The 13871-nt window shown below is 39.7% G+C and overlaps 1 protein-coding gene across 1 annotated transcript in view; it reads left to right on the plus strand.

Moving 5' to 3' along the window:
- Positions 1–13871, plus strand: part of SMURF2 (SMAD specific E3 ubiquitin protein ligase 2) — a 38753-nt gene that overhangs the window by 9440 nt on the left and 15442 nt on the right. The window contains exons 4-9 of the mRNA XM_008940561.1: positions 5328–5461; positions 6613–6678; positions 10511–10595; positions 11903–11986; positions 13312–13514; positions 13657–13741. Of these exons, the coding sequence (XP_008938809.1) occupies positions 5328–5461; positions 6613–6678; positions 10511–10595; positions 11903–11986; positions 13312–13514; positions 13657–13741 (657 nt within the window). The remainder of the gene's footprint in view (positions 1–5327; positions 5462–6612; positions 6679–10510; positions 10596–11902; positions 11987–13311; positions 13515–13656; positions 13742–13871) is intronic.

Genomic DNA, 13871 nt, shown 5'->3' on the forward strand with positions numbered 1-13871 from the left:
TTCCCTCAAAGTTTTCTTCATAATCATTTAACTGCTTTTATTGTCTTGCCTGTTATTCCTCTATGAAAATTAATTTCTGTTTGTAAACATAAATCACTGAGTCTTCAGTTCTTATTTGAAACAGCAGTAAGAGATTAGATCTCTTTGATACAGCAACTCACTGCATGGCTTTTATCTTGAGGTAAATTTCACTAACATACACAGTATTAGGTCTCAGCTTTTCCTCTGCACTAGATTTTAAGATAATTCACTTTTAGGGAAAAAAAAAATAGAAAAAATAGGAAGAGTAACAGTTCTACTCTGAGCACCTGATGTCACACCCCACACGTCACAGGACTTAACCTTTCTTCTCATCCTTTGGAAGTAGTGGGGTTTTTTAAACTTCCTAATGTTTACCCTAACAACACCCCACTGCATGGGAACGCACGTCTCTGCCTTGTGAGGCTTCCACTGCTACAGGAAATGCTTTGCACACCAAGCATAACAGATGGAGTCTCCCTGGCAGCTTGCCTGCTCCTGCCACCACCTAGTGTAGGAAATCAACCAGAGGAAGGTGCAGTTATGTAGAATTTTTAAAAAGAAAAATCCTGCTTTTTTTTTTTTTCCTGCCATGAAGATTTCTGTTGGCTTTTAAGTGATGGTAATAGGCTTATGTACAGTAAAACTGTCTCTTGACTGTGTTGGGTTGATTGAAGTGTCCCCAGCCTGGAATTTGTATAACAGGTTAACACTGCTGCTAATTAACAGTCTCATGTATCTTGTGATGGCAAACGGCACAGTAAGATGGATCTGTTGTGATGTATTTATGCAATAATGTCTGAATTAGGTTGCTAATTCCAAGATAATTTTGTGGCTTGCTAGCCTGATTCAACATAATAGATATTCTTTTTTTTAAAGATGTCTGCTGTGTTACAAAGAACAAAAAAGATTTTGCTTTTGCCTTACGTGGTTCTTAATTTAAGTCTTAGTGTAAAAGGAAGCAGCTGAATTAGTTGCTCAGATTCTTCAGTCTAGATGGGTGTGTGTAAGGGGAGGGGGAATCTGGGAGGCTTTCCAGAAAGAAATTGCCAAATAGTTGCTGTCTGGATGCAGTTTAATGTCAGTAAAATACCACGCTTGCCCTGGATGTATTCCCCTTCTTTTTTTTCCAGTGTTGTTTGTGTTTTCAGTATTGTTCAGGCCTTTCCTCAAAGCTTTGAATGACCAGACTTAACACATTTACAGACCTTCTCACTGTCAAAGCATTTAAACACTACCTAAAACAGCAGTTCTGAATTGTAACAAATTACCCTTTTTTCTTCCTTCTCCTTTTTGTTCTGATAGATTAGATATTTCCTGCAGCCTTCCCCCACTCAGGTGTGCCCTCTGGCCTGCTCCAGCCCTCCCCACTAACCTCTGCTTTTAAAGCATAGGAAGTCATATGGTCTGTTGATACCTAAAAAATACTTATACCATGGGCACCAAACTTAGTCGTCGTCCTGGTCCCATCTTTGCTTTGTGCCCTTGAAATCTGCACCCCTAGGCTCTAGCACAGACTCCTTGCTCTTCTTTGTTACACCCTGCAGATATAACCTCACCAAGCTTCTGCAGCTCCTCCTCTTGCCAAAATGTCCTCACTGCAGGTTCTAGTGCCTTTTTGTTTGGTGCCTTTGTATTCTCAAGCCCCTGTGCTGCCCTGGCAGAATTGCCTTTCTCCCCCAGCCCTCCAACTCCACTTTGCCTGGTTATTACTAATGATCCTGGATTTTTCTCAGGGAGAGAAGGCAACAGCCCTGCTTAGCGGTGGTTCAGACAATCCTATCCTAGATTAGACTCCTGAGGAGCAATCAAACAGCTCCTTGCAACAGCTTTGCCTTCTTGACATGGCTGTTTAGACCAGTTTGAAGCTGATGTACTTTGCCATTAGAGTGAAAACATTTCTGGGTCACGTTTGGCCCTTTTCCACAGATCTAGCTATTCCAGCTCAAGCACATCAGATGGACAAGTCTTTGCTGAACTTCTTAGGTGGGTCTGTCAGGAACATCTGGGGTAGAAGCCTACTTCATTTCCTGTTTGCTTGGTGTGGCTGCTTTCACAATGTCTTGTAGGCTCAGCTCAACATGGGCTAGGTAGCACTGGGGAGGAGAAAGGAGCAGCCAGGCAGTGCCACGTGTCTATGCTGTGTTCCTGTTTAAGTCACAGCCTCTGGCTGGTTCTCTTCTCACCATCCCAGAGGCTCAAACATGCTTCAGTTGCTACTAGAGATGAGAGCGATGTCAGGGTGAAGGGAGAGAGAAGAGAAAAAATCAGGATGATATTTTTCATTATGTGCCTTTGCACCCTCTTCTCCCCCAGTCTGAAAATGGCTGATACCTCAAAGCAGAACACTACCAGTGTATTTAAAAAAAAATCAGAAATAGGAAAATGGAGAAACAAACGGAGTAATTTATCCAGGTCGTAGAAAGAGTCTGTGTGACAGCATGGATTGGAAATAGGGAATTCCTGGCTTCCAAGCCTGAGTTCATACCTCTTGATGTTGCATTTTTCCCTCTTTCTGGAGGGAGTACATCTGGCTTGTGATCAGGAAGAGGTGTATTTTTTTTCAGGAATATATTTTCTTTTCCACTTTCTTCATTCTGCCTTTCTCCACCAAGCAAAACTCTTCAGGGAAAGTGCAATAATGCCATGAGGATGGGAAGTCACTTGATACCAAACCTTCCTGAGTGGTATATTGGCTCAGAAGGAAATACCACCTTGGCAAAGATCATTTTATTTAGACAAAGTAACAATTGTCCCTGTGTTTTAAAATTTGATTAAAATACTTCAGAGGTTTCCAGCGTGGCATGTGCTTGATTTTTGTTCAGATGTGGAAGTGCTCAAAGTAGGCATCTGTCTTCAAGTTTCTGAACACATAATTCTTAGCTAGAGCTGTAATTCACAGATTCAGGAAAAACAGGAGTTAACCAAATGTATATGGAAATTGAATTTCCAGGTTTCCACTTCATTAGTACTAATCCTGTTATCTCTGTTGAAGTACTGAAGCTGTGAAATAGGTATTGCATTTTTTAAACATTTTTTTAAACAACAAACAAAATTCCTAGCTTAGGCTTTTATACTGGAGCTTCATTGCCAGATGATGTAAATCCAATGTAACTTACCCCCCAAAATAATTGGAAATGTCAGCTTGTCCTGCCATCACTCTCTAAATGCAACCATGTATTTTCATGCCTGAAGTTATGCAGAAATACAGATGAAACATTTTGCTATAAAGCCAACTAGCAGTTATGGAACTATTTCTTTTCTTCCTTTGGAAAAAAATAATCAAGACTTTTTTATTTGGAAAACACAGCGTGTCTTGCTTATTTCCTTTACATGTGTGAATCAGCCAGATTTTCTGGTGCAAAATTCAGAGTAGGTTATAGTAGTAATGTAGAAGTCCTCACCTGTTTGGTATGGATCACTTACTGTCTGCATCTCAGCCATGAGAACCTCACCCTGAAATGTTACAGTAATTCTTGGAAACTGTGTTGTATATGCAGCTGTTCTACATATTATTCAAACTGTTCTGTTATGAAATTGTGTTTAACCATATACCTTTGACTTTTTTAAAGCAACAAGGAAAACTGGAAAATTCAAGACAGGTCATGATAAGTCTTTATTTTTAAGTGCACTTAACTTGTTCTCATAAGAATTTATTTTAAGTACATGAAACATTGTAGACTGCAACTGTGCACGTGAAAACTCATCTTCATCTCTCGTTTCTTTATGCAAAATTGGCATTGTCAAGGTTGTAAGGCCAAAAATCTGACCTACATGATGCAATCAGTTTACTATTAAAAAAACCCCTTATTTGTTGGTTTTTTGAGTTTGTTTTTTGTTTGGGTTTGTGTTATGAATGTCTGCTAGTTACTTTAAATGATGCTCATGGGTGTGTGCCTACAGTTAGGCTTTTCTGTCTTCTGCTTCATGGGTCAGTCCCTATCTGCAGGTGGGAAAAAGAAGTTGTTGAAAGTTTTGCTTTTTTCAAAAGGAAAAATGGGAGAACTATTAATTGAGCACTTAACTGATCACAGCTGCAATTTTAAGCCATGACAGTTCAATTGCTTGGCAACCTTGACAGTATCATTTCTATCTTTATGAAAATATTAAGATGTTTTAAAGCCAGTAAGGTCTCAGTCAATGCGGGAGATGTATTTAGATTTTGGTTGGATTTATTTGATCAATTTTCCTTCAAAAACAAACAAAAAAGCACTTGGAACTAAACTGCAGAAGGCCAGAATTTGTGGTCTGGGAACGAAGAACTGCAAGCAGCTCTTGGGATCTAAGCCATAGTTACAAATTCATTTTCCTCAACTTGAAATAACTATAATAATTTAGTATTGGCAGTAGCTGATTTATCTTAGGTGTTTTGAAATTGTCCACTGAAAGTTTTGAAAACAAACTAATTCACAAAGTAATTGCTTCCGAAGAACAAAACTTCAAAGAAAAAAGCAAAAATAAAATAGCCTACAGGGTCCAGGTTTCCCCGAGCTGGTGAAATGCAGATCTAGGGTTTGCAAAGCAGTTCTGTGGCAATGCTGCAAGGAAGCAGCCCCCGTGTGAGCAGGGGCAGGAGGGGAATGGGAGCGTGGCACAGCTCAGCTGAAGTGCTGTGAGAACTTGGTGTAACGGCTCACGTGCGTAGTATGGGGTGTATGTTAGAAACGGGGCTTTGCTGAATCTTTCTCTGTAGTAAATTAGCTGCCCAGAGATCTGTGAACTGCAGATGTGTAACTAGGTTTGCCTCATTTCCCCTGGGTGCTCAGAAGAGCTTTGGGTGAGGGTGACTTGCATTGCCAGTGGCAAGCAGCAGCAGATGAAGCGCTGCAGAAGGGTGCTAAGCTGATAGTTTGTGTCGTGGCGTTTGAACTGCTCTGCCTGCTGGTGCTGCTCCCAAACACATGCTGCCACGAGCATTGCCATTCTCCTTGGTTAGGCTGGGCATAGGCATGAAGCTAAGCATGTTTGTGGCTGCTTGAAGAGATGTGGTCACTAGGCCAGCCCACAACCTGTTCGTGTTACTGTTCTGAACGGGTTTCGGTAGCCTTTGGGTTCACGTGAATGCCTTCTTCCAGAGCCATGTTGTTAGAGTAGTTTTTACTCGAGTAAATCCCTTCATAAGACATGCTTTCACTAAACTATAATGTGTACATCTTTCTGAAGATGACTTACTCCCTCTTGCTGATACAATGTGTGTTAAATTTTATTGTAATGGTTGGTAATCTTTTTTTCTCCCAAGGTGATTTCTGGAGCATCTGCAAAGTATTCAGTAAATGCCATTCACAGTACTGTTTTTCCACATTTTTCAGGTATATTGGGAAGTCGGATTCAATAACGATCAGTGTGTGGAATCACAAGAAAATTCATAAAAAGCAGGGAGCTGGTTTTCTGGGTTGTGTGAGACTTCTTTCCAATGCCATCAACCGCCTTAAAGACACTGGTTGTAAGTAAGCTAAAAAGTAGAATTTCTTCTCTGTCAGACCAAACTTCCGTGCACAGGTTTTTGAAGAGTGACAGTTAAGTTTTTATTGGGTTTTATAAAGGTTGTATATTCCATTTGGCAATGGTGTTAAGTGGCTGAGGATAGCATGAGTAGGTTAGAGAATGTAATATGTCTTTGGCTTTTCAGCTCCTTTGCCCCATACATACCATTTACTGTAGACAGTGGTAACTTTGGAGCTGTGGTCTGGTTGTGGATTGCCAAGACTGAACTTTTCTGTGTTGGGATTCCAGAGGAAGATGGATTCTAATTACCCTTTAATTATCTTTTTTATTACTTTCAAAAATGCAAGTCTTAAGGGGTAAACGGAAGGAATAATCTATTTTGGAGCCAAATTTGTAGTTTAAAAATTGATGGAGTTTCAAAAGTAATTGATAAATTTTGTTATAAGGTGTCAAGTGCCTTTTAACATTTCTAGCACTTTGTATTTACTTTTTCAAAAGTTAATTAACATGTAAGGTGCTGGTGTCTCACCCTGATGGGTACCGTTTACTTCTGAACGAAATTTGGCACGCTGTTTGTGATGGCAAAGTAGTGCTTGGCTATATAGATAATTTTTTTAAAAAAGTGATGTGCTGGTAAAGAAGCATTATGATCTTGCCTTCGATTACAGATTCCTTGGCGATAAAGACATAACTGAAGTTCTCATTTTTAACTATTTGTCACTAGATCAGTGCTTCATTGCGCGTCCCTATTCAGTACGGACCTCGGGGATTGATGCTGCAGGTTAGCTCTGTGCTGTGCTGATATGAGTGTTGAGCTGCAAGTGCATTATAACAGTGGCTGATCTCCACAAGGGGAGAGAGTTCACAATACTTTTGACATGGAATCTAGGATAATGTCACTTCCTAATCATCAAAAGAGCTTTATGAAGTAGGAAAAATGTTAAAGCAGAAATCCTGTAGTCTTGTTTTATGAATTAAAATGATGGGGGAAAAAAAAATCTTGGCTGAAGATTTTTAGTTTTCTTGCCTTTCCCCCATCTCTTGAAGTCTTAGCAGTCTTAGACTAGGCTGAATTTTGTTCTGATGGTACTTCAATGTTCAAAGGCATGTGCTGTTCTATGACTTATGCTTCATGTCCTTGTTTTGTAGATCAGAGACTGGATCTGTGCAAGCTTGGGCCAAATGACAATGATACTGTTAGAGGACAGATAGTGGGTAAGTAAGAGTTTTTATCTTTTAGTTCTCTTGGAGCTTAGTGGTAACTATAGAACTACAGTTCCTACATGTTAGTGTTCTGTATTGGTCTTTTTTTTTTTTTTCCAAATTGAGTGTCTAGTGCCAGAGTCTTTTGGACCTCAACTTAGAAATGTGTATGTAGACAATAAAAAAAACAACCAAGAACAAACCCAAAAGATCAAACAAACAAAAAAAACCCAAACAAAAAACCCAAACCACTGCAAAAAAACTTCAAAACAAACCCCCCCAGTTATTATTATATGTGTCAGGACAGATAAGACCACAAACAATATGAAACATATTGAGAAAGCTTTTAATTTCACTTTAAAGAATAGTCACAGTTTGAACCTGAACTCCCTGTGAAAAACTGACTACAGATTTCTTGGCCATTGAGAGTTCCAGCCAAGCTGTGCTTCCTGTAGGCTTTGCAAAAGGGTAAAAACGTTTTGCTGTAACAGGAGTGAATTGCTGTCTGGGATGACTTGGTCAATTCATTTTGTGTTTTCACAGGTTATTAACAAGTCTGTTGCAATTTTTTGTAACTGTGTTTTGTCATTCTGCTAACTTACAAACATTAAGTGACAAGAATTAAAGAGGAGCTGGCAAATTGAAAAACAAGTATTCACAGACAACTTCATAAAAGCTCTTTTTGGGGAGTTGTAAGTTGTTTCAGAAGGCAGCATTTCTAGTAGATCAGTTAAGAATTAAATGTCGGTCTGGATAAGGTGATCTTTGCTTTTATGACAAGGTATTAATGAGAATATTTGGGCATGGGGGAAAGAAAAGTACGTTTGCATGCTCCTTTTTATGTGCAGTCCCTCGTTCAAATAATACCCAAGCAGCATTCTTGTTTTCTTAGCCAGGAAAAACTATGGAAATGCCAGTTAGCAAACAAGGGCTTCAGGGCATTTGTTTGCTTTCCTCCAAGTGCTCTGTCAATAATACCTATGACTTTACCTCTTTAGGTTGCTTTAACCGTCTTGTAGCATCTGATCTGCAAGTGTTTGCACAGTATTAAGATAAGAGTGAGGTGGCACAGGAGGGTCAAATGATGGTAGAAATGTGGAATTTTAAGTGCATTACTGACACTTCAGACATTCTTGAATATTCAGTGTTGTATGGGAGCTTGTACAGGAGAGTAAAGGGTAAACCAGTCATTTTTCTAGGGCGTGCTGTGTTGTCAGTTTGGTTTGCTTTTTGGTTTTGTTCCAGTATACTGATCCCCTGATCATCCATGCTGTAGGCATGCAACTTTGTTCGTGGGGTTCCTTTTAAGAGGAAACTGAGCTCAGCTGGTGGGAGAGCTTGGTGAGGGTCTGCTCTGAGCAGCAGTGATCTGCTCTGCCAACAGCAGTCCTTCAGACATGACACTAGCAGGGAATGTACCCTCACACCATGATGTGCTCTCATGCTGCCCTCCAGAGTATGCAACATGCATTCTTGTCATCGTGACTTAGGAAGGCTAGCATTAATTAAACAAGCACAAAAACCCCAAACTGACACCCCACCCCGAAGCAGAAAGGTCCAGGGCTGTTGGGATGCCAGCTGGGAAGCCTGGAGAAGCACCATGTAGCGTGGACATGGCAAATACACTTGAGAGAGAACTAGTTGTCAGAGATAACTAGTTCAGCAGTGTGGGCATAAACTAGACTGACCAGTTGGCTTAACCTGGCGTGATCATGAAAAGCAGTGTAGCCAAAGTGGCATTAGCTCCTTCGGTGTGCTGCTGGGGCTGGCATTAATTAGCAGGAGCTGCTGGATCCTGCACTGAGCCCAGAAAAAAGAACAGTTTGTCTGAGTTGCAGCTGAGACTGAGAACAAATGTGTGTGTTCTGCTTTCTGCTGTCACTGTCAGAAAGGCCAGGTTTCCTCAGTTGTGGCTGTTTTAGCTGCTGTATCCGTGGTAAGATTCCAGAGGCTCCTGTCCCTTTTTATTTAAATTGTCATTATTAATCTCCTTATATTTTAATCTTTCTTTGCTAATGCTCTTTTGTTGAATGGATGAATGAGCCTGAGTAAAACGAGGTAATTCTGCTGCACTAGTTACATGGTGGAGAAATCCTGAGTAAAAGTAAGAAAGAAGATAGAATAAGTTATAAGTATGCTCTCAGTCTTTCTAATGATAAACTGACTTAAATTAAGAGAATATGCAAGACTGGAGAACAATATTAAAATGTAATTGATACCTTCAGCAGATGATAACCTGACAAATCAAGTGCACAGTGGGTATGCCTTTGTAATTTGGGACAGGGAGCAATGGAATCTTTGTCTTAAATACTTGGGGTTATCTTCAAAGGGGGGAAGAAAAGGGGATGCTTGTGAGTAGTGGATGCAAAGGGCACCTGAACTGTGTCTTAATCTTGCAGCTCTCTTCTGTGCCACCATTTTATTTCTGATGTGGCGGTGCAGAAAAAATGAGTCCTTACTCATTACAAAATGAAGCCGTGCACAAATTTTGGTCCTCACATAGGCAAAGAGGAGGTAATTGCCTTTGTTTAGTTTCATTTTTGTCTGTGTGTATTGCTTGCCAAACCTTGCCTACATGCAAGGATGTGAACTTGTAATGTGCGGGTTTGTTGCAGAATAAATACATCTAAGAGTTTATTTTGGTTGAAATGATTTGGAGGTGTCTTTTGCACTGAGAAGTTCTCTGTAATGTCAGTGTTCATGGAAGATGAGGAGTTAATACTGATTAGGAGTAAAGCAAGTAGGTACTGCAGGGCTCACTCCCTGGGTTGGTCTGTTGAAGGAACAAAATCCTAAGCTTCAAAGCATGTTGTTGAAAATTTGGACTCTGGCAAAAACTGCCAGTACTACTACTATTTTTTTTTTTTTTTAACTTTGTGATCTTGACAGAAATTTGGTTGTGTCTAGGTTAAGGTCTGTAAGCTTATAATAAAGACAGTTGTGTGGAGGTACCATGGTGCCACCTCAAGCAATGTGTGCCACTGCACGTATTTAGCTTTTAATGCAATTGTTTTATTGTTAAAGGCAAACCAAACTATAAAAAAAAAAAAAAAAAAAAACAAAACCCCAAACCCACAGGAACACAAGGGTAATAAATAATTGTATTGGACAGTTGCAAATTAAGATATTGGGAACAAAAGCTGCCAAAAAAAAAAAAAATCTGTTTTCAAATTGTGGTACAAAAGCTTCAGGCATAAATATCCATTACAGTGAAGCATATAAATAAATAAATCAAGTGATACAGTTTTGCTGAGGGCAGTAAGGGCTTTTCAGGGTGCTTTGTGTGTGAGTTGCATTTGACTTCTTACCACTGGTGTTTGAAAGGAGGCAGTAAACCAGACGTGTAGTGCTTCCAGCAGTGAAATTTTGCCTGGTTTTGCGTGTGTGTGTGTTGAATCCCATGTGCCCACAAAATGCAGGAGCCAAAACTATGCAGCAGTTTCTTATTTTAGCTCCTTCTATTAGCTGTTCTCCCATAAGTGCAGGTATGGCACAAGCAGTGTCCCAGCCATGCGTGAGGGTAGCTGCCCTGCTGCTGCCAGGCAAGTGTCACAGCCCGTCTCATACGGAGCAAAGCTAATGGCAGCTGCAGAGTTAACTTTTTTCTGCCTTTATTTCCATTCATATTCTTCAAGCTAACTTTTTTGACATAAGGTGTAAAGAACCACATGTGTGAAGAAAACATGCACCATTTCTGTGTAACTCTCTTTGATTTGTGCAAAGGAAACAGTATCCAAACCGTGGCTCAGCTTAGTCCTCCAAGTTGTACTGTTTCTCCTTCAAATATAACTGTAACTTGCATTCAGATGCCATATCTTTAATAATTCTTTTATTATCTTAATAGTAAGTCTTCAGTCCAGAGACCGAATAGGCACAGGAGGACAAGTTGTGGATTGCAGTCGGTTATTTGATAATGATTTACCTGATGGGTAAGCTGACATCACTGTGATGTAAATACAAATACAGGTCATATAACAGACTTTTGCAGTAATGAGAAGTCAGTGTACAAACAGGTCAATTTATTTTTCTTCTCTCACTCTGAGTTCTACAGTTTTGAATTTAAGAGTAAGAGATAAGCCAGCTAGGAAACACAGAATAGTTAATAGTTTGACCCTTATCTTGTCCCTTGGAAAATGGGAGGTGGCATATATGAGTAAATTCATTTAAAAATATACTTATCTAAGAAAACATGTCTTTTAAATTATAGAACTGATAAACTAATATAATGTTAAATCACAGCCAGCAAACTGACTTCATCCCTATGGTTTTAGTAGTGAGGTAGTGAACACATGGGCCTGGCTGCCTTCTGCAGAGTTGTGAAGAGGTAGAGGTGTGCACTATTGTAAAAACAGGTCCCTTCTTCTGTAGAAGTCACAGTGAAGAAAACTTAATTGGAAAAGGTAGTGGAGCCTGAGTTCTTGCTCTGTTTACCTGCCAAAGGCTGGGTTTAGGGTTTTGATTTGTCCCTGTGAGAGCTAATGACGTCATTGACACCTAAACAGATTTGGGAATACAGAAAAATGCTCTGGTTTAGGTTCTGGTGCTGTCATCAGCTTTTTCAGAGTGAGCACAGACCTTCTGAATGTGATTCTTGGCAGGTAAAGACAGGAGAAACTGATTTTTCAGATGGTGAATTTTGAAACATAAATTATCATCTAAGTCCTAAACAGCATCCTTTTGTTCATTTGGCATCTGGAGAAGTCAAAAACATTTTTGAAAATTGTTTAGAATTTTCACTTCAAAATGTGCCTTGTATAAATATTGCTTCATTGCCTTACTGTAAAGCTGGCTGTATAGCCTTGAGCATTGTGGAGGGCAGAAGTAATAATTAAAAAGTCTTGTTGTTTGGAGATGACTTTTTAATGAAAGCAAGTAGTGCATGAAGATGCTATGAAAGCACTTCTTAGAATAGTGGTCAAAAGAAGTTAAATGCATTATTAAACATAACATTTTCAATAAGTTTCTTTTTATGGCTGTTTGGATTTAATTGGAATTCAACTAGTTATTGAACACATACAAAGGTGTGATATTATTAATGATATGCCTGGTTCCAAGGGAAGAGCATGTACAATCAATTCTGAGTGGAACTTTCAGTTGTTTCCTGTTACCTTGTTCAACTAACATGATTCATAATAGTCTAAGTCTTCCTGAGTTGGCATCTGTGTTGGAAACATTTTGTGCCCTGGTTTCCTGGAAATACCACTCATTGCCTTATCTCTCAATGTCTGAATTCTAGGTGGGAGGAACGGAGAACTGCTTCTGGAAGGATCCAGTATTTAAATCACATAACACGAACAACTCAGTGGGAGCGACCAACACGGTAAGAAGTTCTTTAAGAGACTGCATATGATGAAGTTTGCTTGCTGGTCAGGAGCACTGAGCACAAGTGGTTCTAAGTGGCTCTAACAGGGGTATTCGGCATTAATGCTTTTCTTCTCTGACATCCTAATCCTTCAGTCTGCCTAGTATTTAACTCAGAAGAATCGTTCTGACTAGGTTTTTTTTTTCCTCCTCTAATACCAGCATTTTTGGTTTTTTTTTTAGAACTGTTATGGTAGAACTCCATAAATACAGACATTATAATGTGCAGACATTGTAAAGGATGAAGAAAAGAGATCTTGAGTAGATGACAGACATTGTCTCTGTACATGCTATGACCATGTAATCCAGAACTTTAAAGCTGATGGTTACAGGGCATGTTTTGAAATCATTACAATTCCCCTTTCTAATAACAATAGACATGGTGAGGCTGTTCCTCAAAGCAGTTTCTGTGTTACCTGAACTGTGTAGACAATGTCACTGCATATTTTTCAGACTGTTCTGCAGTCTATCTGTGCCTGCAGACTGTCTCTTCCACCTTCATTAAATATTATTCCATTCACTGTAAGGACATATTTAGTTTAAAATACTCCGTACTGTTAACGCTACCAGCTCTGATACATGTTTGCAGTTTTCAAGTGAGTGAAGGTACTGAACAGTGGTTTAATTTACCTACCTGTATTTTTCCTGGTATGTTAAAGTAGCCATTCTAAGCTCTAGACAAATTTACAGTAGAAAAACAAATGCAAAATATGTAGTTTGTTTTGGGGATTTCCTGCATCCTTATCAGTCCCCGTTTAACCCATTATAAATCCTTCTGAAAGCAGCATTGTGATAGGAAACCACATTATTCCATGTGTTCTCTTCCAGTCAAGCTCTTGAGCAACTTTAGCCCTTTTTTACCATCCTTGCCTAATAAACTTCCCTAATTAGAAGGAATAACAAGGCCTGTTCACTTCCTCAACCATATGAACACTGAGAAAGTTTGGGCTATATACTGCTCCCTTAAAAAAAAAAAAATAAAATTTGTCTCAGCACTCTAAGCTGGGAACTGCTCATCTGAGCACTTGATAGGATCTTGATTCTGCAGCATCATATACTGTCAGGTCAGACCCTAAGATAGGTGAGGAGCTAATTACTCTGGGATAATAAACCAGTGAGCACAGAACAGAAGCTTTCTGCCCATCATCCTGCTTGACAAGTCAACTGCTCACTTCTGCTGTCCACAAAGATTTCTTGAGAGCCTTTAGATGAAGCTTCCATTCTGTGTGTTGTGTAGCCCTGTATCCAGTCAGCAAAGCAATTTTCACATCCTCCCCCCTGCAGGCCAGCGTCTGAATACTCCAGCCCCGGCAGACCACTGAGCTGCTTCGTGGATGAGAACACTCCAATTACAGGAACCAACGGTGCGACCTGTGGGCAGACGTCAGATCCCAGGCTGGCAGAGAGGAGGGTCAGGTCACAGAGGCACAGAAATTACATGAGCAGGACACACTTGCACACTCCTCCTGATTTACCTGAAGGCTATGGTAGGCAAATAAAAATTTTTTCATTGTAGGTCTCTCAAGAAATTGGAAAAATGGATTGTGTCTTCTCATGTGGGAAGATCAATCTTTATGACTTTTTGTATTGCAATTTTTGTTCTTATATGAACTTATTTTGATTTCACAGAGCAAAGGACAACTCAGCAAGGTCAGGTCTATTTTCTGCACACTCAGACTGGTGTTAGCACGTGGCACGATCCAAGAGTCCCTAGGTAAGGAACGATGAGTGTCTTTAAGGTGTCCAATCAAAATAATTTAAGCAGTACTCTCTTCAGAGTTTTCTCTGTCCAATAGATTTCTGACTTGACATCTAATATGTAATTTTAACAAGTCATTCATCAA

The sequence above is a fragment of the Merops nubicus genome, unplaced genomic scaffold (genome assembly GCF_000691845.1).
Source record: "Merops nubicus isolate BGI_N331 unplaced genomic scaffold, ASM69184v1 scaffold22075, whole genome shotgun sequence".
Taxonomy (NCBI): Eukaryota; Metazoa; Chordata; class Aves; order Coraciiformes; family Meropidae; genus Merops; species Merops nubicus.